The 24,620-nt window shown below is 62.9% G+C and overlaps 2 protein-coding genes across 6 annotated transcripts; both read right to left on the bottom strand.

The window, feature by feature from the left end:
- Positions 1–1,414: 1,414 nt before the first annotated feature.
- Positions 1,415–7,711, bottom strand: MISP (mitotic spindle positioning). Of its 5 annotated transcripts, none has more exons than XM_083879826.1 (5): positions 7,608–7,711; positions 3,399–5,515; positions 2,765–2,976; positions 2,316–2,354; positions 1,415–2,044 (listed from the first exon to the last, which is right to left on the bottom strand). In XM_083879826.1, exons 2-5 carry the CDS (start codon positions 5,395–5,397, stop codon positions 1,958–1,960), a joined length of 2,337 nt encoding a protein of 778 aa, XP_083735952.1. In that variant the 5' UTR covers positions 5,398–5,515; positions 7,608–7,711; the 3' UTR covers positions 1,415–1,957. The 5 variants fall into 5 exon arrangements, with proteins under 5 accessions (XP_083735952.1, XP_083735953.1, XP_083735955.1 ...); XM_083879827.1 differs by lacking the exon at positions 7,608–7,711 and adding an exon at positions 7,487–7,590; XM_083879829.1 differs by lacking the exon at positions 7,608–7,711 and adding an exon at positions 6,950–7,108.
- A 1,541-nt stretch (positions 7,712–9,252) lies between these two features.
- Positions 9,253–24,383, bottom strand: PALM (paralemmin). The gene is made up of 9 exons (XM_083880059.1): positions 24,333–24,383; positions 17,495–17,543; positions 16,474–16,554; positions 16,253–16,383; positions 14,973–15,090; positions 14,794–14,815; positions 14,470–14,532; positions 13,386–13,517; positions 9,253–12,064 (listed from the first exon to the last, which is right to left on the bottom strand). Exons 1-9 carry the CDS (start codon positions 24,335–24,337, stop codon positions 11,499–11,501), a joined length of 1,167 nt encoding a protein of 388 aa, XP_083736185.1. The 5' UTR covers positions 24,338–24,383; the 3' UTR covers positions 9,253–11,498.
- Between the last annotated feature and the right edge of the window lie 237 nt (positions 24,384–24,620).

The following is a 24,620-nucleotide window of genomic DNA, read 5'->3' as shown; positions in this document are numbered from 1 at the left end:
TAAAAGAACCTTTAATTCAGTCCTGTCTGTGTTTTAACAGCAGGTGATGCTTTCCTGGAACACTGGTGTGTTCCCTGTTGTGCTCAGTCTCCCCTGCTCCCAGCGCAGTGGCACAGCGCTTTGGGCCCTATGAGCCATCCCCATGGAGCCAAACAAAGCCTTGCGGGGGGTCAAGCTCTTGCCAGAATTGGTCCCATTCAACCAGCTGAACTTCAAGAAGTAACTTAAGGACGTTTGAAGAGACATAAAAACAGACAAACTCCCCAGATGCTGGAGGGCGTCTGCCGGCTCCTCTTGTGCTTTGGAGCCCCGGTGGCATCACCATGACACCAGGACTGAGCAGCTGTGCCGGGGGTCCCGCCGGTCCCGGGTCCCGGTCCTGGGTGACACCTCTGGTCCCCGCTTCCCTCAGCCCCCAGACCACCCCGGCTCGGGCTCTTTCCTCCCCATCTCTGGTCGGTTCAGCCCCCGCCCAAGGCTGGGGAACGAGCGGCTGCTGACGGGAAGAGCAGGTTGCACCATCCGCCCTCTCTGACCTGTCACAGTCCCTGGGCACCTCCCGGCTCCCTGGGGCTCCACCGGGGAAACTCCCGGTCAGCGCCCGCCGAGCGGGGCCCGGCTCCGCACCGGGACCCCCGTCAGCGCTGGCGGAGCAGGGTCCGGGTCTCTGGGGGGTACTGGGCCCGCCGTCAGCGCTTGTGGGGGGGGTCGGTACCGTGACCCCGGCGGGTCCGTACCGGGAGCCCGGTCAGCATTGCGGAGGGGTCGGTACCGGGTCCCGGCGGGTCCATACCGGGAGCCCGGTCAGCATTGCGGAGGGGTCGGTACCGGGTCCCGGCGGGTCCATACCGGGAGCCCGGTCAGCATTGCGGAGGGGTCGGTACCGGGTCCCGGCGGGTCCATACCGGGAGCCCGGTCAGCATTGCGGAGGGGTCGGTACCGGGTCCCGGCGGGTCGGTACCGGGAGCCCGGTCAGCATTGCGGAGGGGTCGGTACCGGGTCCCGGCGGGTCGGTACCGGGAGCCCGGTCAGCATTGCGGAGGGGTCGGTACCGGGTCCCGGCCGGTCCGTACCGGAGCCCGCGGGCGCTGCCTGGGAGCCCCCTAGCGGGGGCGGGCGGACCGGCAGGGACCGCAGCGCGGTTGGGCTCGAACGGGACTTTAAAGCTCACCCGGTGCCATCCGTCGGTTCTACCATCCAGTGCCGACCCCGCCCCGCGCAGGGGCTCCTCCCGCCGGCCCCGGGTGCTCCCAGGCCCGCCCGGTGGGACCCCGGCGCTCCCCCAGCCCAGCAGCCTTTGGGACCCCTCAGCCGCAGCCCCAAAAGGTCCCAGCCCCACATCCCAACCGCGGGGATGAAGCAGCAGAGCAAAACCAGTGGAGCAGTTGGACAGAACTGGCCTGGAAGACCAACAGAGTATAACAACTCTTTAATAAATTAGCAAAATAAACAGCATTTATATATATTTTTATATTCCATTGCTGCATCTCCATGGATCACAGGGGTTAAACCAATGTTGATTCCCAAGTCCCACGGCAACACTGATCCAGAGGCCTCAGTTCAGGTACCCCCAAGGCAATGCTCAGCCTCACAGTACTTAAAAACTTAAAACCACTGAGAAATAAAACAGCTTTTTCGTAAGCCTGAGACACAGCTCCCGAGGGGCAAAGTGAATTACTGGGTGATTTCACCTGGCTGGCTCCAGGCAGAAGTGATTAAATAGATACTGATCCAATTTTTTCCCTCTTAAGAAAAAGAAGTGTTCCTCCACCCCACAGGGAGGAGGAGGAAGAAGCAGATCTATTGCATGGAAGGATTATCAGTTTAACAATAAACCAGATGGATTTTCAGGGTTCATGTCTCTGATTGTCGCAATGGCCAAGGGTGGAACTGATTGAGTATTTAGGTCATGCATCAGCTGATTGTGAACAGGGCCAGCCTCTGCCCCAGTGGTCCCTCAGTCCTCATCCCGCACGTACTGTCCGGCCTCCCAGCGCTGGGCCATGAGGTTCTTGTGGCGAAACACTCGGGTGCTTTCCACCACCTGCGGAAACCAGAACATGCAGCATCTTTACAAAAAAGAGACTTTCATAATTATCTGTTTTGCAGAACTGTCCCTGCTCCCCCTGCCTACTCCCCAGCCTGCTCTGCCCAACTCAGTGTCCACCCAAGTGATGCCCATGGCCCCATGGGAGCCAGGGCAATCCTGTCCATCCCTGTCCATCCCACAGGCCTCCAGGAGTGAGCGGAGATGGGGAATGCAGGAGGTGTCAGGGCTGTGTGAGCAGAACCCCCGCCTTCATCAAGAGCTTTACCTCTGTGTTGACCTTGTCAACGGGTTCAATGCCTGCGTACTGTGGAAAGAGGAAAACACGATTAGATAATGGCAGCCTGGCAGAGGAATATCCAGAGCCGGATCTGGCTCTCAGCAGGGGCACAGGAGAGTCAAGGGAAGGTAGCACATGTAGCCAAGCCATCCCTGGGGTAGGGGGAACAGTCCAGGCCAGGATCCCCCACAGGAGGAAGCTGCTGCTCCTCTCCAGTCCCACCCAGTGCTGGCAGCTCTGAACAGCAAGCGCTGTCTGTGGGGCTCACGTGGCCCCTTGATGGTGCCACCACCACCAGGTCTCCCCCTGAGCTGAGCAGCTGGATCTCAATCTCCAGATGGGAGTCAGGAACAGCCACCTCCAGCCCCAGAGTCATGAGTCTTCCCCCAGGCTCAGGCCCCCCAACCACTTGGCATGAGCAGGGTGGGCATGTTCACCTTTCCATCCTCCTTCACTCTCCTCCTTCGCTCCTCAAAGGGGCTGGAACGTGATGAGTCAGGGGTGAGGGTCTCTGTGCTGCCCTGGGAGGAACTGGTCACTCTGAGCGGGGTGAAGGATGAGATCAGCCCCAGGATCCCCGGCTGGTGTGAGGCAGGAGAGGAGGCAGGAGACCCAGACACTGAGTAGTTGCCACTGGCACCTGAGGCAGCTTTGAGAGAAAGACCATCAGGGGATGAGAGACCTCAGTTCCACTCCAAGGGGGTGGAGACCCACAGGAGTGTCAGGCCCCTGCCCCAAACCTGCCTCCATAGCAGGTCTAGCAGGTTTGGTCATAGCTGTGACCCCATGCCTAGGCCCCAGCCAGGGACTGCAGGAACAAAGGGGTAAAATGCATTAGCTGGGCCCTGCCGAGCCCCTCCAGCCCTGTTTGCTGCTGTAACATGACACAAACTCATCGAGACCTGAGCAGGTCTGGAATCCTGCAGAGCCTATCCTTCCTCAACAGCAATTCTGCTGACACCAGTGTGCCGGTATCAAGTTCTCACAGGACAATTTGCTACCAGCACACAGGCGTCCTTCAGGCATCCCACCAAATAATTTCTCTGCCACCCTGTCCCTCTGCTCCCTTACCAGAGCTGTGCCGAGAGCGGGAGCCCTCCTGGGGAGCACCATCACTGTAGATGTCCATCAGCCTCCGCCGCTGCTCCTGGAGCTCCTCTTCCCTCTTCAAGTCACTCCGGATCTCCTCCTCGATCAGCGCCGATGTCTGGGGCTTCCATGTCCGCAGCCGGTACTGCTCTTCCCGGCCGTCCTCCCTCCTCAGTGGGCTCTGTGTCCCCATGTCCTCCACGAAGGACACCTTGGGCTTCCAGAAGGAGAGGGAGAAGTACTCTCTGGGCAGGACAGCAGTGCTGGCGGGGCTCGGGGTGGAGCCGGGAAGCTTTCCTCCCCAGGAATCCTCGCTCCCCCATTTGCTGGCGCTGGCGGAAGCGAGCTGGGACACCAAGGGCTGCTCCCGGCTCCTCTCGCTGGCAGAGAAGCGTGGCTGGGACAGCTGGAAGTGGGCGATGCTGGCTGTGTAGCCGGGAATGCTTCTTCCAGTCCTGGTGTCTTCTGCAGGGCTGGGGCTCGAGGGCTGCTCCACCACAAACTCTTTAACCCAGCTCCTCCTCTCTTCTGCCCGCTTCAGGGGAGTGGGCTTCTCTGGGGGGGCTTCCTCCTGCTCAAACACCTTCCTGCGCTCCTCCAGCTCCTGCTGTGTCCCCCTGTCATACGCCCCCAGCAGCCTCCCCTGCCTCTTCAGATCTTCCTCACGCTTCGTTTCCTGTTCAATTTCCCTCTGGACGTAAAGGGAAGCGCGGCCCCTGTCCTTCCCTTTCCTGCCTGGGCCAGGAGACGTGTGAATGTTGAGGACAGGTTTGGTCTGGATCTCCACAATCTCACTGCTGGAGGTCAGCCGCTGGATCCCCCTTTCCTTCCAGAGGTTCTCCTCCCTTTCCAACGCCATGCGGATCTCCCGCTCGATGGGTGTCTCGTTGCTGACCCTGGTCTCCTTGCCCAGCCCATTGCTGCCGGCCCTCAGATCCACATTGAAGGTCTCGTTAGATGTGCTTCCATCACTGGCATAGCCCGCAGTGGCTTCATTATACATCTCACCCAAACCAGAGTCCAGGTCTTCTCTGGACCATGTCTTGGTCAGGATGGACGTCTTCCCAATGGGATATGACCTTTCCATGCGAGCTTTTCTGGAAGCATAAACCTCCTCTTTCTCTGGTGCCTTGTGTGAGGACACACCATAAACCTGGTAAACGCTCTTGTCTGTCTTGCTCTGGCTTGATGCACCAGCACTGCCATAGCCTCTTGTAGACTTTGTGGCCATCTCAGGGCTGTACCACTCTTCCCTGGAGACTCTTGTCACTGACTCTGGCCTTGGGGACATGGTCTGCTGCTCTGGGCTGAAAAATGAGCCTGGGTTGGTCTTCTCCAGCATCAGGAACTGCTGCCGAGCCGCAGAGAAGTTGATCTGCTCCGTGTCAATATTCTCAGGGTCAACAGGTGTTGCAGTCCTGCCTGGGGAAGGTTTGTCAAAGCAGATGGCAAAGCTGGTGGGGACACTGCCTGTGTGCCTGCCTTCACCTTGGCTGCCCACACTGGTGTTGATGGAGCTCAGCTCATCCAGGGAGCTCCACCTCTCTGCGATGGTGGAGCTCTTCTTCATCACCTGGCTCCGGATGACCTCTTTCCTCTCATCTTCAAGCTCCCTAGCTTTCTCAGGTGAAATGTTGGGTGGAGGAACCCTGTACAGGTCTTGCTCCTCGTCATCATAGAGCTTTGAGGGTTTCTTCTCGCCCTTGTAAGCCCGGAGGTCATACAGGCTTCCTGATCTCACCACCTCTAGCTTGGACTCCCTGTCTGGGGGCGGGGTCCAGACATCTCTTCCACCCTCCAGGAAATATGAGGGTGACTGGGACCTCCTCTTCCAGCTGTAGCCATTTTCTATCCTCTGGGTGCTGTGCTGAGCAGAGCCAAAAACATCATCATCACTGTTGGCTCTCAGGTCTGTCAGTGAGTCGTGCCTGTGTGAGGCCTGTGGGAGCTGGAACACAAGGTGCCTGGTGACTCTGTCCATCTCCTGGGAAGAGTCACCCCTGTGACAATCTTGTCCTGGACAGGAGCCACTGCTCAGCTTCGAGGTCACCCTCAGAGTCCCAGTTCTGCAGAGGCCAAGGGTCTTGACCTGGCTGGCCCTGCAAGCAGGAGGGGAGAGTAGCCATTAAGAGCAGCAGAAGGAGCAGAGATTGAGATGCAGCCCCTCTCCCAGCCTGGTACCACTGTCCTTGGTGTGGGACAGAAATTGTCACACCAGCCTGCCCAGTGTGGGGCAGGAGCAGCCACAGCACAAAACACCATTCTCAATAGGATCTGCCACAGAGCCCAGAAGCCCACCCCACCTCTGTCCCCCAGCCTGGCCGGGTTCTGAGGGAGCACAGCCAAACCTGCCACATGCAGTCAGTGCTGCCTGCACCACCAAAGGCAGCGAGACCTCAGACAAGCTCCTGGTGACACCACATCCAGCTGGGCACAGCTCAGGGCATGGATGGCCTTGGGCCTCTCCACGTGCAGAGGGCAGGGAGAGACCTCCAGTTCCGGGCAGCACTGACAGGGAGAGGCGGTGCCAGCCCTTGGGCCATCCCTGCCTGGAATATCTTCTTGTGCCATTTACCGAAAGGAGCCTCCAAATAACCCAGCTCTAGAAACAGCATGGTCATAAAAATGGGTTTCATGGCTCATAAAACGAGGGGACTTTAACCCTGGCACACAGGGCAGGAGTGAGCGGCCCCAGCCTTGGGGTCAATCCTGCAGTGCTGGCTGGGCCAGAGCTGGCTGGAACAGCGGGTGCCAGACAGGGAGGGGCAGCACAGGTGGGTCCCCTCTGGGGCTGCCACCCCATCGCAGATGCCATCCCTCACTCCAGAACTGGTGACACACATGTCACCTGCAGACAAGCTGGGTGTGCCTGGAGCCAGCACCACATCCTGTGCCACTATTTACCGAGGCTTAGCCATGGCTTTGCCTTCACTTGTCACTGCTCCTAGCTGGACTCCTGTGAGCAGGTCAGGGTGTGTCACCACTCCCGGGCACTCACGGCCTCCTGGGAGTGTGCAGCAAAACTGGAGCAAGGCCACGGTGATAGCAAGGGCAGCCCAGAGCCTGGGGGCCGCGGTAGTGGCAAGCATAGCTGAGGATGAGGCTCGCCCGGGTGCCCTGTCTTCCCTGCATCCGGAGCATCTTGACTCATCCTCAGGATGAGAGCACTCTGTGCGTGCCTCGTTCCTGCAGCAATTCCGGTGACTGAGCTCACCCTGCCCACCTCCAGCCCTCCCAGGATGCTCCATCCTCCCACAAAGCAAGCGGGGCTGGGCCCAGCCAGGAGCTTTTAAACCTTTCCTGGGGCAGGAGCTCGTGGGTCTCATTAGCTGGGACATCCCGGCCAGCCCCAGGCGATGCCTCTCTGCTGGAACTGCTGCCCAGCCCTGTGCCCAGCCCTGGTGGCTCAGCCTCTCTGCCTGAAGCTGTACCCGGCTGAATTTACCTGTTAATTCCCCTGCTGTGATTCAGTCTTGCTCTTTTATTGCCCCTAATGGCCTGGATAATGAAAACCATCTGCCCACGCCTCTTACCATGTTTGGGGGGGACCAAGTCCCGGCTCGAAGGGGACCCCCTCACCAGGGAGCGCTGGCGGCCGGCACAGGAGGGGAGCAGGGACGGAGAAACCAGCTGGGCTGTTATCAGAGCTCCCGGCCGGCTCCACGCAAGCGGAACGGCCCCTCCCAGAGCTGCACCCAAAACATTCTACCTCCCTCAGCTCCGTCTGGTGCTGCTGTGGGACTGCAGGGGCTCGGGAGTCCTGGGCCTGCCTCCCCTATGCTGGGCTGCCTGTGGCCCAGCCAAGCACCGTGGGAGCTGCTGGGCAGAGCAGATGACATTGTCACCAGTCTGGCCTGGGACCCCCACCATAAGGAGACATCTGGGGCACTTTCAGGGTCCCCCCCAATCCTGGGGGTTCTGCAGAGGGCTACAGAGCTGCAGTGCACCCACCCTGTGCCCACCCTGAGCTCAGGGCTGCCCCCAGACCGGCTGATCCACACAAACATCCCAGCATGTGTCCAGTGTCCCTCTGCTGCCCACCCCAGACAGCTCCAGCCCCCACTGCACACCTTCACTGCACACCCTCAGTGCCACCATCCCTGCGTGGGCACCGGTCCATCCAAGGCCAGGGGGTCACAGCATCCCCCCAGTGCCTGGTGCTGCCCTCGCCCCCGACCACGCTGCACTTACTGTCCAGGGAGCTGTCAGGGCAGGGGTCCCCATGCTCCGGGGAGGTCACACGGGACACCCAGCTGATCTGTGTCTGCCGGGGCGGGGCCAGGGTGGCAGCGGTGGGGTGTGGGGGGTGCGGGAGGGCGGCTGCAGAGCCCTGATAAGCTCAGCACCAGGGAGCTGTGGAGAATTCCAAGAACCACGTTGGGCTCAGTGCCCTGTCCCCAAATTCCTGTGCTGTCGTCACCTTTCTGCAGCTGGTCCCATGCCCAGGGGGGCTGCCCTTGGCCCCGACCCTTGGGACTCACTGATGCACCAATGTGCCAACACACCCATGTGCCAATGCACCAACGTGCCCGTGCCTCAATACACCAGCACGGTGGTGTGGCCATGCAGCCACAGACCTTGCCCCGGGCACATTCTGCCTCCCCGTGAATGCAGCTACGGTACTTCAGTGAGAACCTGGATTTCTGGCTCTCTCCCCAGCCTGTTAGCCCCAGAGGAGGGGCACGACAGAAGAGCCCTGAGTGAATGTTCCAGGAGCAGCCCAGGCTCTCCTGTCTCACCACGGGGCCTCCCCACTGATAACCTCGTGTTTGCACTGGCGGGTGCCCTCACTGCCACAGCAGCCCTGGCTGGCACTGCCAGTCGCAGCTCCTCACAGCAGGGCAGCTCCCTCCTTCCCTGGGGCACACGGCCCTGTGCCTGGTCTGAACACCTCTGGCACCCGCCAGGATAAAGGCAGGACTGTGGCACAGTGTCCTTGCTGCCCTTGGTGCCTGGATCTGGCTGGATCCCAGTGGAGTGGGTGACATTGCCTGTGCCCAGAACTGCCCTCCCTCCTGGCACGGGGTGTCACAGCCGAGTGGGCGATGCTGTGCCAGGACACTCAGCCCTGTGCTGTGCCGGTGGCTGGGGCGGGACATCCCTGTCCTCGTCCTCTCCCCTCCCACTGGAGCCCACTCCTGCCAGGAAGCCCCTCCCGGCCCCGCTGCTGCCCAAGCACAGCACTGGTGTCAGACAGACCCCGGCTTGCCCCAGCTGTGGGTGCTGGGGGTCCCACTTACCCCTGTGAGCCCCTTGGTGTCCCTGTTCCCGCTCTGGCTGGCCCTGTCTGGCCTGGGGACGCAGGTGTGCTGTGGCTGCCAGGCTCTTCTGCGTTTCCGGGCAGGTGAGCGGAGCCTGTTTTACCCTGGGGCTGAGCCAAAGTCCACAGGTGATGCCAAGGAGCCAGGAGCACTCCACGCCCGCCCTAGGGTGTGTGCTGGCACCTAGGCTGGCACTGGGAAGGGTTGAGGCCCACTGCCCCAGGAGAGAGCCCTGGAATCCTGGCCCTGGGCAGAAACAGGACCTGCACCAGCCTGGGGATGGACAGAGACCCATGGCCATGTGGTGATGCCAGCTGGAGGCATCCAGAAAACTGAGCTGCCATGACTCCTTTACCTGGGTAACATCACCCCTCATCACTTTCCTCCCAGCATCCTGGGTACCACACACCCCTTTCTCCCCACACCTTCTGCCCATACAATGAGGAAACAGCAGAGCCCACCCCTAACATCCCCATCCCGAACCTTCCACCCCATCCTCCCAGCATCCCCAGCCCAGCCTCCTCCCACCCATCGGTGGCTCCAGGTTGGTTGTTCACACAGTTTATTTGCTCGGTTTGGGTGTTTTACAAACAACGGGGTGGGGTGGGGATGGGGTGGGGAAGGGAATTCAAACGGCTTCGGCACAAGTGAAAAGCTCAGGGGCACGGGAAGTGCACTTCAGCAGAGCCGGGTGAGGGACAGGAGGGCTGTGGGATGGGGTGGGGACGATGCCGGGCCCACTGCCCACTCCTCTCACACCCCAGCCCCGGCCCGGGGGCCTGGTCCTGCTCCCCGACACACCAAGGGCCAGACTGGGCTGGGGGTCAAAGCCAACCGAGGGGCAGGGGGTGCCAAGGGCAGGAGGGAGCTCCAGCTTGGGGATTGCAGGGCCCAGGGTGGGATGGGGTGGGTGGCCCCTGATGGGGGGGTGGCAAGAGGTGACACTCCCCCAGGACTATGGGGGCAGATGCCCTGTGGCACCCAGCCCGTGCCCTGCTCTGCAGCAATGGGCCTCCAGCAATGCCCAACAGTGGATGGGGCAGGAGAGCCCTCCCTTTGGCAGTGCCCTCCCAAAGCCCCCCTTCCCCAGAGGCTGCGAGTGCCTGGCTGGGGCTCAGGACAGGGGTGGCACCATGAGCCCTCCCCACCTCAGCCCTGCAATGACCCTACTGGGGGGGAAAACTGCAGCCTGGGTGGTACCTGGGGGACAACTGGGATGTCATGGGGACAGGGGGGTGTCACTGTTCACACAATGGGAATGTGGGGGAAGGAAGTGCCATCCTTGGAGGAGCTGAGCCCCATCCCTGGCTGCTCAACCACCGGTGTCCTGGTGGGCTGGGCAGCGTGGATGCTGCTCCACACATTTTGGGGGATCCCTAGGGACTTGCCCAGCCTCACAGCAGAAAGAACCCTCTCACACTTGAACAAGGATCCCTTGCTGGTGGCTGTACCCTGCCCAAAACTCCTGGACAAGTATCTGGGCACTGCCAGCCCAGCTGCTGCAGCTCAGGGGCAGCTGATGTGGGCACTGGGGACCAAAAACCACAGACCCTCTACCCCGCCTACCCCAGCTGGTCTCAGTGGGGAGAAAACGCTGGTGCTGGTGGTGAAATCCCCACTGAAGGGCTGGGGTGCAGGGTGGGGCAGCAGGGAGGCTGCTCTCTGTGGGACACCAGACCCCTGGCAGCTCCCAGTGCCAGTACTGGGGTGAACTGGGCTGCCCCACTCCCCTGGAGGACCCAATGCTTCAGCCTGGGGACCCCAAAACGTGGCTCTGCAAAGCTGCTACTGCCGAGTGGCAGAGGTGGGAAGGGGGCACGATGCTGGGCCATACTCCTGCTGCCATGAGGAAACATGGGACCCCCACCCCATTCCTTCCCCACAAGGCTGCCCCCCCCCCCAAGTTCCCCTTCTCTCGCTGGCATTGCCCCAGGAGGACACAAGCACTGGCCACAGCACAGTTCAGCCCCCTCGGCTGGCAGAGCCCAGTGGCACTGGCCAGCAGCTGAGACAGAGGAATGGCTGTCACTGCCAGCACCAGAGTGAGGGGCTCCAACATATGGAGCTGAGCCCAGGAGGAACACAGCAGGCCTGGGGACAGGCTGGGTTGACTCTGCAGGAGCCCCGTGTGGCCCTGGCCATTACCACAGCCAAGTATGAGGGAGGGGACACTGCCCTCGATGCCCTTCCCTTGCCTGGACACACTCTGTTCTTCAGGGCCTGGGGAGCCCGGGACCGCAGGGATGAGGACATGAGATGGAGCAGAGATGTCCACGGGCAGCCAGCAGGGAACAGACCCAGGCCTTTCCCCGCTGGAGAAGTGGATGATGGAGGCACAGAAGGAGGGGCTGGCACATGGCTGGGTCCGATGCCCACCGTGGGCTGCTCCAAGAGTGGGTCCCGCTGGTGGTGGCTCCCGGGGAGTCATCTACGGACACAGTGTCGTCCTCCGATCCCCTGCCCGCCGGCTCCATCCTCCGAGGGCGGGTGGGACAATGTTGGTGACAGAGGGAAAGGCCCCGGTGCCGGTGGCAGGTGGGGATGAGGCCGGGCCGTGGTGGGGTGGGCACACTGTAGGGTGAGGGGAGTCACTAATAAATACCACAGGCAGCGCTGGTGGGGGGCAGCACGGGGCTGGCATCGGGCAGATGGGGCGAGCGTTGCCACGGCCACCACTCGCTGCTGCCCGCTGCGGCCCCATTGGCACCATGTTGGATCTCCCCGGTTCTGCAGAAAGAGGGTCTGTGTCCGGTGGGGGGGAGGCCCGGTGTGCCGGGCCTGGCGAGCAGGGGCCGGGGCGGAGAGGGGGCTCGGCGGGGGCTCACATCACCGTGCAGCACTTGCAGCGCTGCTTCTTCACGTCTGTCTCCTGCTCGGCCTCCTTGGCATCTGTGGCGTTGGCACCCGGCTTCTGCCCGCCCGCACCCTCTTCGCCCAGCGGCTGCGCGGCCGCCGGCTCCAGTGCGGTGCCGTTGGGCGGCGTGTGGTCCTTGTGTGCCGACTCCGGCTTGTTCTCGGCATCCTCGATCACCACCAGCTCTGCCTTGATGGTGCCCTCCAGCCCCAGCACCTTCTTGGTCTCGTTCTCATCCTCCACGTTCTGGTAGCCCATGAAGATCATGGTGACGGGTTGCTCTTGGCTGGGCTCTGTCCCCTCGCCCGGTGGCACCTTCGCTTGCAGCCCCGTGATCTCCCGGCGTGGCGTCGGCTTCTGGCTGCCCGGGGCACTGCCACCCCCCTTGCCAGCCTTGGCTGGGGTCTGGCGCCCGGCAGCTTCACTCAGGGTGGCCTCGTCTGCCTTGTGCAGGAGCTCATCGACCTCGGAGGAGCTGAGGGGGTGGGCCCCGTTCTGCAGGGCCCCGTCCTCGGCAGTCACCGCGTGCACCACTGTGGGGACAAGAGAAGGGAGAGTGATTTGGGGCTCGGGGTGGGGGTGCAAGATGACCTGGGAAAGCTCCTGCTGGCATGACCCACTCAGCCCCGGCTCCTGTGTGGTCAGGGAGCAGCCTATTCCTCTCTCCGAAGATCCTGCCACTGAGGCTGGGACTCCTACAGCATCCCAACCCTCCCCTCAGCAGAGCTGCTGCCAGACCCTCTCTCATCACCTGGCTCCTGCCCGACAGCAGCCAGGGAGACCGAAATAAAATCCCAATGGAAGGAGCTGTTCCCGAAGCCTCAGGCTCAGCGAGCCCTGCAGGAGCCACGGCTGTTTGCCAGGCCACTGAGAGCCGGCCAAGCTGCCCGTGGCGGGATGGCGTCTGCTGGCGCTCAGCTCGGCCGGGGCTGACGTGACACTTTGCAGCAGGTCACCACTGCCACCTCTGAGACCCCAGTGATGCTGAGCAGTTGCTGCCCCACTGCATTCCCACCACATCCTCAGGACCATTGCAGCTGGTGGCCCCGTGCCCGGAGGAGATGGGGCTCTCCCACCCTGGTGTGCTGAGCCGGCTGCTTGTGGCATTGGAGACAGGGATGTGCGTCATGACCAGAGCAGCCAAAGGCTTGTTGCATTTTCCACTTGACCTGGGGCATGATGTGATGGTCAGTGCAACTGCCTCAGTGGGCAGCTGGTGAGTGAGGGACAGTGACCAGCCTGGCAGGGCCAGCACAGCCATGGCCACACAGAGGGGGATGGATGGGAGCTCTGTTCTGTGTTTTCCTTGAAGAGGCGGTCAGTCCACTCAGCACCACAGTTCCCAGTAAGACAGCCCCCTTCCATGGCTGGTCCTTGCCACCACGACAGTCCCTTGGGTTTCACGAGGCCCTCTGAAGCAGGTTCCCAGATGTTCCCAAAAGCAGGAGCTGCAGACAGGGACCAATCCCTAGTGCTGCACTTCTACCATGCCCATCAGCCACGCTCCCCGCTGCCAGCCTGTGGGACAGGACAATGTGGTGCTAGTGCATATTCCCTGCCCATGGGACAGGCTCCTGAGTCTTGACACAACAGATCCTCTTCTCTGCTCTCCAGCAGTGCAGGGTCACGATGTGCAAACCAGGGCTGGCCTGTCTGGACCATCCACACTATGCTGCCACGACAATCCTGCGATCCACTGGACTGGGGCTGGTGAGGGATTGCCCACACAGAGCTGGCAAAGCTGTCAGGAGCAGCACCCACACTTCCTCACCCTGCTGGGTGCCTGCTGGGATGTTCAGGTGGCCACTCCCTTGTCCCCTGCCCTCGGCTCCTGCGGCATGGGCTGGCCCGTACCTTTCAGCTCATCCTCGTACACTTTGACCCCCTGCACACAGTGGTTCTGGGGGAGCATGGTGGTGCTGGACAGGACCTTGGTCTCCCCAGTCACTCTGTCTTTCTCCACTGTGATCTCCACCGAGTACATGGCTGGGACACAAAGAGGACAGCGTGTGTTACGGTGGCCCAGGCCCTCCCTGTCCCTTGCTCTGCAGCTGGTGGCGGGACAGAGCGTGGCGGTAGCGCTGTGGTGTTCAGCAGAGCTCAGCAGGGCTCAGTGGTGCTCAGCAGGACTCAGTGGTGCTCAGCAGGGCTCAGCGGTGTTAGCAAGGCAGCAGCGAGGAGCAGAGAATGGCAGAGGTGGGTGTGACATCCCTGGCACATCCCTCCTCCCGGGACCTATGTCCATCCTGGTGCTGCTGGCATCACCTTACCTCCACGGCTGCTGTGGTTTTTGGGCTGAGCCATGTCCATTTGTCCAGCCAGTGAATAGTGCTGGCCGTGGGCCTGGACTGGGAGCCAGGTTCATGCTCAAGGAGGTGCAACCCCCACTAAGGGTGCTGGGACAGCCCCTCTGCCCCCATGAGATGGGTGATTCTTGGCATCTCTCCTTCCACTCCCAGCCAGTCTCTGCCAGCAGCGGAGTCCCCTCAGCCCTGTGCATGGTGCTTAGCTCCGAGGATCCCAAGATGGCTCTGCCCCATGCTGGTGCCATGGTCTGGTCTGAGCTGCTGCCCCAAACCAGAGCGAATCCCTCCAGCAGCTCAGGCAGCCTGGCCCCGTGTGCCCCATAGCTCCCTGGCTGGCACTCTGCTGCCTCCCCCCTGCGCAGAGAAGCTGCAAACAGAGCGGGAAGGATGCAACTGGAGCAGAGACATGGAACGGGGCTGAGGTGGAGGGGCCCTGAGCCACGAACCAACCGTGGGAAGGAAGCAAAACCAAACCCTGTGATTGCAATGACGGATGTTCTCTGCCCTGGGCTTGGAAAGGCATCGAGCGGCACGGCGGGGAGCGGCTGCGGCGGCAGCGAGCCGAGGGCGGTGCGCAGGGGAGGGGGAAGCAGCCTGGAAGGAGCACTCCTCCCAGGGCAGTGGGCACCTACCCGCCTTCATCATGTCACTGCCTTCCATTGCCTTCATGGGGCTGCTGGAGACCCTCTTGTCAGCTGGAGATGGAGAGATGACTGCCTGAGCCCAAACGATGCCTGGTGTGCCCATGGGTCAGGCCCCAGGGAGGGCAGTGTGTCCCCCCCACCATGGCTGGCACCTGGGACAGGCTCCCCCGCCACAGGGCACCACTGCCCGGGAGGGGACATGGGGACAGGGCTCTTGTCTGCCTCTCCCCACCCATCTGGCCCCAGCCTCAGGGCAGCAGGAGGGGATGGTTGGTGCTGAACCACGGCTGAGGGGGATCAGGATTCACCTACCCTTTACTGTGCCCAGGGGACTCTGCAAAACAGAAGGGAGAGGTTATAGGAGCTTCCAGGACCCACCACAGACCCACTGCCTGCACACCCACCACCCACACACCCACCCATCCCCAGCAGGGCCAGGGACCCCCACCCCACTGCCGGCAGCCCTGCCCATGGCCAGCAGCTGTGCCCACCTTCTGCGCATTGGGGACAGCTTCAGCCTTCTCCTCCTTGGCTGCTGCCTCTGCCAGGTTCTCCTTGGTTGAAGCCACAGAACTGCTGTTCTCCAGCGTCTCCAGCTCCTTCTCCAACCTGCAGGAAAAGTCAGGGCCGAGAGGCTGAGGGGAGTGTGGGACAGGTAACTGTGGTGCAGGCAGCCACAGCAGACCTGAGAACACAGGCCAGCAACACAGTGCAGGGGAGAGGAGAGACACAAATTGTCCCCTGGGCTCACAAGGTGCAGGGACAGACTCTGGCATGGCTGTCACTGCCTCTTTGCAGGGGAAAAGCCAATGGGTTCAGCACCAAGTGGATGGCAGAGACCCTGCCCTGGGCATTGGGCAGGGGGACCAATCCCTGTATACTCGTGGTCCCTCACTTGGTGGCCAGAGCGAGGCTGCTCCATCATCGTTCTGCTCCTGCATGTGTCCCTCGAAACCTGGTTGAGCTTTCCATGAGGGCAACCTCCTGTTCTCAGCCACCAGCCTGGCGGCACAGCCCCACTGGGATGCGGCAGAGGTTCGGGGAGTCCCCATGGACTGGCGCGGCGGCAGCTGCCCCCGGCAGAGCTCCCCGGGCTCCTCGCACGGCGCCGCCGGAGGAATGCACCGCGCCATTAGCCGGACACAAAGGCCCCTTCGTGCCTGACCCCTCTGTGCACCGATGCTCGGTAATTAGCGGCACCACCGTGACTGATTGCATTCCTGCTGCGCTGCCGGGACACCTCCGAGCCGGGGCTCCGGGCCCCCGCCTGCGGCTGCCCAGGGACAAGGGGGCTGGGCAGGGGCTGAGCCATCTCCCTTCTCAACCTCCTCCGGCCCCTTCGCAAGGACTGGGCTACCACGGTGAGGACAGAAGTCTGTGGGAGCCAGCACCCTTCCATTGAGGGTGCTGGGCACCGAGCAGCCCCCCGGGGATCCCAGCCCGAGGACCCCCACCCTGTGCCTCTCACTGATACCCGACACAGAGGCAGAGCCCAGCTGGGGATGTCCATGCTCAGAGGCTAGACAGGCTCTGGTCTGGCTGCAGCCCCTGGACAAAAGCTGGAATGAGCCCAGCCAGGGTTCAGGGTGAGCCCCAGCAGCACCGTGGGGGCACCTCCTCTCCCAGCAGCTCCAAGCTCAGTGTACCCTGCCTTATGCCCAGCACATGGGATTGAGCTGAATCTCAGCACCCACCGGCCCAGGGGTCTCTGGAGGGACGTGGGTGCTCTCTAACTGCACCCCAGCATCTAACCCCACACTGGCCCCGTTACCTCTGGATGGTTTCCTCCAGCTCCTTGGTCTTCACCTCATCCTCCTGCATCTGTTTCTTCATGGCCTCTTCCTCCTCGGAGGCAGAAGCTGGGGCCCCCTCCAGGAGCCATCTCTCCCGCAGAGCCTTGGACTGGGGAGCACAAGGGGGTCACGGTCCTGCCCTCCCCAGCCGGGGGCTCCTCGGCACAGAGGCAGCCTGGGGGTCCCGGGGGATCCTCACCTTGAGATGCTGCAGCTGCCGCCTGTCATCCTCGAGCTGCCGCCTTTTGTTCTCGATCTCCGTCTGACGCTTCCGCTTCTCCTGCAGGGACGGGAGCGGGGTCGGTGCAGGGAGGGGGTGGGCGCCGGGCATGGCCGGGCAGGGAGGAGCGGGGCCAAGGGGCTGCCCCCGGGGACAGGGGTGTGCGGGACCAGCCTTGGGAACACCCCACAGCAAGCCTGGTATCGCGTCCCTGCCCTCTCTGGGACAAACTGAGGCATTGAGGGTGTAGGGAAATTGGGGCAGAGCCTGGGCTCTGTTCACCATCTCCAAATGTCACCTTCCCCTGGGCCGGCCCCACTGAGCGAGCTGCCAGCGCGGGGGAAACAGCCCCCGCTGCCTCTACCTCGTTCCCCCCTCACCGCCACCCGTCCTGGGGCTGCTCCAGATCATTTCAGCAGAGTCAGACCCAGCCGGGATGCGTCACCCGGCGCTTTCTCCTCTGGTCCAGAACAATTTGCCCTTTGTGTGGCAGAGATCGGCTGTTTGCCGGCTGGGCAGGGCAGTGGGGCTGCCGTGGGGCAGCAGTGGGTTCAACCAGCCCCGTGCCCTGCTCTGTGCTGGGAGGGGTTTGCTCAGCGGGGCCCCCAACTGCTCACTAATTAATGTAATTACTAGTGCCCATGACGGGCACGGCTGGAGAGCACCATCCTCAGCCCTTCCTGGGGAAGGGGGGAGTGGAGAGGGAATCATCACTCATTTCCCTCGCTTGGGGCTCGTCAAGGCGCTGCTTCGTTAATTAAACCTCCCAGCTGCCTGTTGCTTGCTCTGTCCCTGTTTCAAGCGTGCAGCCGAGCCATGCCGGCTCTGACACCCCAGGAGGAGCCCCCACAGGGACACACTGACACGGGCCATTCTGAGTCCTCATTAAGCTTCTGGAGACCCCTGGTCTGTGGCTGAGCACCTGCACCTGCACCCTCCTCCCCGCTGGTGTCTGCCCCGTGTGCTGCAGGTGACGCCCGGGGGACGTGGGGACACTCACCGCGATGGCCTGCAGCCTCTCCTGCTGAAGGGTGCTGGCCTCCACGACCCTGCAGAGAGCAGAGAGCAGCTGTGAGGAGTGACACCAGCGGCAGGTGACTGGGACAGTGTGCAGCCAGCAGACCAGACACTGTGGTACACGGACAAAAGCTGAGCCCTTCCCTTCTACCCACTGTTTCCTCCTCGCTTCCCTGGAGCCAAGCACCCCTCACTGCATGGCTCCTCCAGGCACCCCTTGGCCCTTGTCCTGCCCAAATGCCCCGGGACAGGAGCCTTGCCCAGCACCTGGAGGACTCATCTCATGCAGATCCACTCCTGCTTTGGTGCAGATGGAAACTGTGACCACGGAGGGGCTGGAGCAGGACACTTCTGGCCGTCCCTGCATTCTGATCTGGCTCACGCTTTCCATTCCAAGCTCTTGGAATGAGGTTGGCTGCTGACACCTTTCCCAGACAGTGACCTTTCCGGGCTGTGCACACAGGCACAGGCCTGCACATGTGCACAGACACACTCAGACACACATACACACACATGACAGCAGGCTCTTCTCCCAATGCCATCCGTGTTCCAGGCCCAGCACCTGCCTCTGCACCACGGGCTGCCACAGCTGCTGGTGGCAGCCGCCTCTCTGTCCTGGCACAGCTCTCCCAGGTGCACCCAGCACTGGAGTGCTGCCAGGAGGGGTTATCCCCATCCCCACAGCCACCTGCCCACACACCCGCCTTCCTGTGTCCCCATGGCGTGGTGACCCGGGCCAGTCCAACCAGCAGCGCCGTCCCCAGGGCCTGGCAGGAGCCCCCACAACACGGAGCACCAGGTGCAGGTTCAGTGCCGGGAGCCGCAGTGGGGCTGGGACGGCTGGTGGGGCCGGCTGGGACCAGGATGCTCCAGCGCCACAGGAGCCGCTGGCTGCTGGCCAGACGGTGCTAACGAAGTGCTGAGCTGTGGCGGTAATTGGGGTGGGAGGCACTGAGGTATTGTCAGGCGATGGATCATCTCCACTTGCTTCCTAGAGCAAGAGACAGAGAGGTGGACTCCGTGCTCCCAGGAAGGGAGTTTGCCGAAGGTGGTTTTACACACAGGGTGGGCTCGGGGTGCTGAGGCCCACACATGGCACCCTGGGCTCTGACCTCACACGCCAGCCATGGATTTACTCCCCACAGGCAGTGCCACAACTCAAACGGGCTCTGCAGGGTGAGAGGAGCCCCTGCCTCCGCCTGCTCCCTCCTCGAAGCCAGCGATTAACTGGGAGCTGCTCAGAGCCGCCGTCCTCCCCTCACCCCACACCCTGGGGATCCCTGCGATGCACAAAATCCAGGCCAGGAAAACAAATGGGGAAGGTGTCGCTTTTGTGGTGGTTATTTTCGTGCTGTTTGCAGCGACGCTGTGACTGTTCCACCAGCGCAGGCGCACGGCACTGCCACTGTCACCCCCGTGTGTCCCATGTGTCCCTCACCAGCCCCACACATCCGGGGCTGCCCATCATCACAGGCTCCCTCCTGCTCTGGAGCCACAGGTCCCCTCAGTCCAGCCCTTGGCACCCCACGCTCACAGGGCGTTGATCTGGGCCCTGTTTCTCTCCTGGATCTTGCCCTGTTCGAAGGATCCAAACTTTTACAGCATTCCTGAAACATTCTGTTCTGCTTTTCCTCCCTCCTCCATCCTCTTTATTTTCCATTATTTGCTACAGTCTCCACATTCCCAGGTCAGACGCCAGGAATCTTCCTGGCCCGGGGAGAGACACAAAACAGGCTGGGTGCCCCTCGCTGCAATCTCAGCCTGCTCAGACCCTGCCCTGGGGGCTCTGATCCATCGAGGGCGGCTGAGCAGGGACCACCCCCCACCCCCAGTCCCTACCTGCAGGCACCAGGCACTGAGGTGGAGGCAGGGGGGTCCCACGCTGCCCAAAAGCCCCATCCTGCCTGCCATGACCTGTCTCCGGGGTCGGTGTGATGGGGCCCCGCTGCCGCCGGCCCTGGTGACTGATGAAGGCGGTTCCCTGGCAATGGTTCCCTGGCAACGGTGCCATGGCAACGGCACTATGGCAACGGGAGAGTGCCAGGGGGATGTGGGGGGATCCTCAAGGGGATGTGTGGGGATCCTCGTGGAGGCAGAGGGACCACAGGACCCCCCGGGGCTGGGACTCCCTCCCCAGGCCTGGCCCCCCAACAGCACTGATGGGCCAAAGCTGTGCCATCACTGGGGCTTCCTTAGGGGTTCTGGTGCTCCCGATCCATCCTGGGTGCCAGGAAGGGTGGGAAGGTGATCCCGGGGCCATGGAGCTCCTCAGGAACCACCAGCCCAGACAAAGAGCAGGGAGAAGGAGCAGGGACATGGGGAGTGATGCCCTGGGAGCTCCCAGCAGCAGTCCCCAGGCCCAAGCTGGACCCACACACACGTGTGAGCACGCACACGCCCGTGCTTTGCTTTGGCTCTCCAGCTCTTTCCAGCCCTGCTGATGCTGCCATTTCCCACCATCACAAGGGAAGCCCGTGACCTTTTGTCTCCTCCCGCCTGACATGAAACAATAATGTTTATTTGCCTTCCTCCGTTTTTTCCCATTAGCTCATCCAAATGTGTGAAGAGCCATTTCAAGCTGCTCCTCTGCTCCCCTGACCTCCCCTCCCTCCCCACCCACTCAGCTCCAAGCCGGGGGAATGCAGGAGAGCGCCCAGCATGGGCACCACTCCTGTACAGGGCCAGGGTCTGTGGTAAAGGCAGCAATCGAGGGATCAGCACCGATTTGCAGCCCCATTCCCATGCCAGGAGCCGGGCCCCTTGGCCGGGCCCGGAGTGAGGCGGCCGTGGGGAGGCTGCAGAGCTCTGTCACAAAGCCATTAACAGCGGGGCCGGGATCGAACGCCCCCGATGGCAGGCGCGGGAGGGGAGGGGAGGGGGCTGCAGCCGCCCGGGGGCCACCGTGCATCGACCATGAAGGCAAATCCATCAGCGGCTCGGGCCACGGTGGCCAGAACGAGCCCCGTGCCCAGCACAGGGTCGGGACCCTGCTGAGGTCCTGTTACAGGGGGGCTGCTCCTGCCCTGCCCCACAGTGTGGCTGCATCCTCCTGCTGCTGCTGCATCACCCCAGCGCCCATCCCACTCCTTCCAGCTGCCTTCCCCGAGCTCCCACGGCCTGCGCAGCCCCAGCCATCACCGCTGCCCGGGGAGGGGACAGGGACAGAGGGAGGCGGGGGGAGGAGATGGCAGCCCCAGGCTCCCGAAAACGCAGATGCATTAGAGCAAGCCGAGCTGCCTGATTGATTCTTCGGGCTGAGACGTGGGCTGGGAGTGCCAGGAGAAAATGGATCCCATGAATATTTGATGAACGCAGGCTTGAGGAGGGAGTTTGATTGGAAAATTACAGATCTTTCAAACAATGGTTCAAGTGCCCTCCAAACACTTGGGTTTCCAGCTCCCTTCCAGTTAGAGGAGCAAGGCTCCACCAGGAAACTCCCCCCATGATTCATGAATGAGAGTGGAGCCGGCCTCTCCCCACCCCCAGGAGCACTGGCTGGCCAGGACAGGCAGTCCTGCTGCTGGCCAGGATGTGGCACCTGTCCCCTGTCACCAGCCAGCCCCGGGTTCCTGTTCTTGTGTGGCGGCGTGGCTTTCCCACAGCAATGCCATGAACACAGGCACACATGATGTTCCAAGGAGCAAACAGGGACGTGGATCCAGGGCACCCCTGTGAGCCCTGACACCCACAGGGAGCTCAGTCCTCGGCGCCAAGCCCAGGGGCTGGGCCCAACCCACGTCCAGCCGTGCTCTGTCAGGAAACACCTGTCTGAGGCAGGATCCACCCGGCTCCTCTTCCTCCTCCAGGCTCATCCTTGCCCCTGACAGTGGCTCCTGTCTGGGACCTGGGGGCTGCTTGTCTCTGGATGGAGTGAAGAGACTCAGGAATCTGGGCTGTGCCTCCAGCCCTGGCGCCTCTGCTGAGCCCTGTCCCAGGGCACGGCACCTCCCCAGCTTTCCTGCTGCACCTCTGCTCCTGGAGCCCCAGCTCGGCTCCCAGCACAGCTCCTGGCACAGCTACAGCCACATGAACCCCCACCCCCCTGGGGAAAGTGGCTGTTTCTGGCCAGGAAGCAGGAAAGCCAACACCAGTGGCTTCCCAGGAAACCTGCTCCAGTTCCTCCCTGCAAGGCAGGTCCAGCCGAGAGGCCCCGTCGTGCAGCTGAGCTCTGAGCCCCATGGTCTGCCAGCCCCAAGCAGGGCTGGGTGCTGTTGTGGGGTCATTTGTGCTGGGGCTTTATGGCCTCCTCTGGGAGAGCTGGGAAGGGTGACAGTGCTGCTCCCCCAGCTGCACACAGGGACAGGACAGACCTGACCCCCTCTGGTTCCTTGCACGTGGCCAGGAGGCAGCGGGGTCTGGCCTGGGTTTTACTCTTCCCTGGATCCCAGCAGAGAGCAAGGTCTTGAGTCCCAAAGGACTCGTGGGTTATTTCTTGGTCAGAAATCTCCTCCTTCCCCTGGGTGCAACTGTCAGATTCAGATCAGGGTTGGGAAGGCAGGACCAGGGGAGTCCTCGCTCCAAGGAGACCTTCAGAGCCAAGGGGAGAGCAGCAACAGAGACAAACCACCAGAGCAGCCAGATGTGAGATTCAGGATCTCCAGCTGCTCACAAGCACTGACAGCAGCAGGAGCAGAGGGCAAAAGAGCAGCTCCAGTGGGACCAGCACAGCCTTTACCAGAGTTGGAAAGTTTCTGCCAAACCTCCCTGGGCACCAGTGGATAGTGGCAGCCAAGACCCTCCTCCAGCCACTGCCGGTGCCAAGGCAAAGCGGGAGCCAGGGCAAAGGCAGCAGTGCCCGCCCCAACACCCGTTGGCTGCCACAGAGCCAGGCCAACAGCACCCTGCCATGTCCCCAGCTGCCCTGGGACCCTCCTAATCCTCCAGCCAGGCTCTGGAGCTGTGTGGCTGGAGGGGTTGTGTTGTTTTGCTTTATGGCTGTGCCCTCCACTCGGGGTCACTCACAGAGTTCCACTCAAAATAAAGAGACATTGGCAGGCCCAGTGTGTGGAGCTGGCCTGGGAAACACTTTGGGCCTCCCTGGGCTCTTTGGCCCTTGCTGGGAGGGTTGGTCCAGAGCAGGGTGAATGAGAACCACCAGAGCCACCATCCTGTCCAGCACCATGCCCCACCTCAGCCCCAGTCCCAGATGCCTCCACCCCAGGAGGGCCCAAGTCCAGCCCTGCAGGTCCTCACCCCCTCCCCAGGGCCTGTCACACCCCTCAGCTCTGCCCTTCCCCTCGCTGCTGCCTTTTGGCAGATCACACACGTTTTCCTCCCCAAAGAGGCTCTTTCCTGCAGGGACTGTGGAGCTGCCCAAAGCCTTGGCCCTGCCTCTGGCCCCTCCAGCAGCACGGGGAGCTACTCTGCCTCCCCAGTCCTGCAACTACTGCACCCCAATCTCCAAAACATCCCCACAGGTGCTCCCAGCTCAGTTCCAGCCCCAAATCAGCCAGAGCCCACCCTGGCCCCAGGACACCCCCACCCCACCCCTCACCAGTTCCCCATGGCCTCTGGGGGCTCCCAGGCTGGGGACAGGCAGTGGGGGACAGAGAGGGACCTGTTGAGCACCCGTTGTCTCAGTACCGGTGGTGAGTGGATCAGTGCAAGGTGAGGTGCCCACAAGGAGCAGAGGGTGGCTGACCCTGAGCCCCAGGAACACCCAGTGCCAAACCCAGGCAGCTGCTGGGGTGTTCACCATGCTGGGGACCAGAGCCACGGGAGGGAAGGAAAGGCCTGGGTGAGCCAGTGCCAGCACTGCTTCCAGCACCTCGAGCAGCCCCCCAGCCCTGTACCCTCCTGGCCCCAGCTGCTGGTGTCCCTAAAGGGGCTAAACCGGCACACGGGTAGGACAGCCCGTGGCCACAAGCCCCTAGTGGCCTCTGCCTGCTCCGTCCTTCCCCCACCCGCCCAGCTCCCAGCCACCGGTCAGGGCCCCGCCGCAGCACACAAAGGATGGGGCCGGGGTCGGAGCGTGTCTGTCTGTCCAGACTTCCCCGGTGGGACCCGGTTCATGAGGATCCCCCGGGCACAGGCGGTTCCCCGGGCAGGGGCTGGGGGTGCAGTGCAGGGAGGGGTCCGCAGCTCTTTCCACCCACTCACCCCACCACACGCAGCGGCAACAACAGGTTCAAAACACAAAAATAAACGCCCTCCCCACCCCCCGCTTCCTGCACCGCTGCCAGCCCCGACACCCCCCGCACCCCCCGCACCCCCCGCACCCCCAGCAGGGCCTCCGCCTGCCCCCCGAGCCGGCCCTCCAGCCCCCACGGCCGGGCAGGGACCGGGGAGGGGCCGCACCTGCTGAGCGGCACTGGGGGGAAGGAGGCCCCGGAATTTGGGTCCCGAGCCCCCGAACCGAGGGGATGGGAGCCCCCGGGATTGGGGTCCTGAGCTCCAGTATCCGGAGGGATGAGAGTCCCCAGTTTTGGGGTCACAAGCCCAGGAACGGGGGGATGCGAGCCCCACCCCCGGTTTTGGGGTCCCAAGCCTCAGCATAGGGCGATACAAACCTCTAGTATTGGAGTCCTGAAGCCCCAGAAGGAGGGGGATGCGAGCCTCCGGTTTTGGGGTGCTGAGTGCCCGGGAGCAGGGGGATGTGAGACCCCAGGTTCAGACTCCCCAGCCCCGGCATCGGGGGTGTGCGAGCCCCCCGGTACGAGCTCCGTGAGCCGGCGGAACGCGCTTCCCGCAGCCCCGGTGCGGGGTCCCGAGCCCCGGCCCCCGCTCCCCGCTCCCCCCTCCCCGGTACTGCGGTCTCAGCCGGCGGGGCCGGTGGGGGCTGCGGCCCGGTGCCGGGGTCCCGGCGCGGCTCCGGTACTCACTCCATGGTCCCGGCGGCGGCTCCGGCGGGGGCGGGGGAACGGCGGAGCGGGGCCGGCGGCCGCCGGCGTCCCGGCGCTCAGGGCCCGGCGGGCGGCGGCATCCCCGGCGGGGCTGCGGGATGCGCAGGGATGTCGGGACCGCGCCGGTGCTCCCGCCTCCCTCCCGCACAGCTCCGTCTGCCGGGCGCGCCCCGCCACTGCCGCCGCCCATCATCGGCCTCGGGGCGCGCCGGGCTTTCATCTGCTCCCGGGGGTCCCGGGTGGTCCCGGCCCGCCACCGCCCCCACC

Source organism: Zosterops lateralis, assembly GCF_965231275.1.
Source record: "Zosterops lateralis genome assembly, chromosome: 29".
Taxonomy (NCBI): domain Eukaryota; kingdom Metazoa; phylum Chordata; class Aves; order Passeriformes; family Zosteropidae; genus Zosterops; species Zosterops lateralis.
The sequence above is the reverse complement of the archived record's forward strand: the minus strand, read 5'-3'. Positions and strand labels throughout refer to the sequence as shown.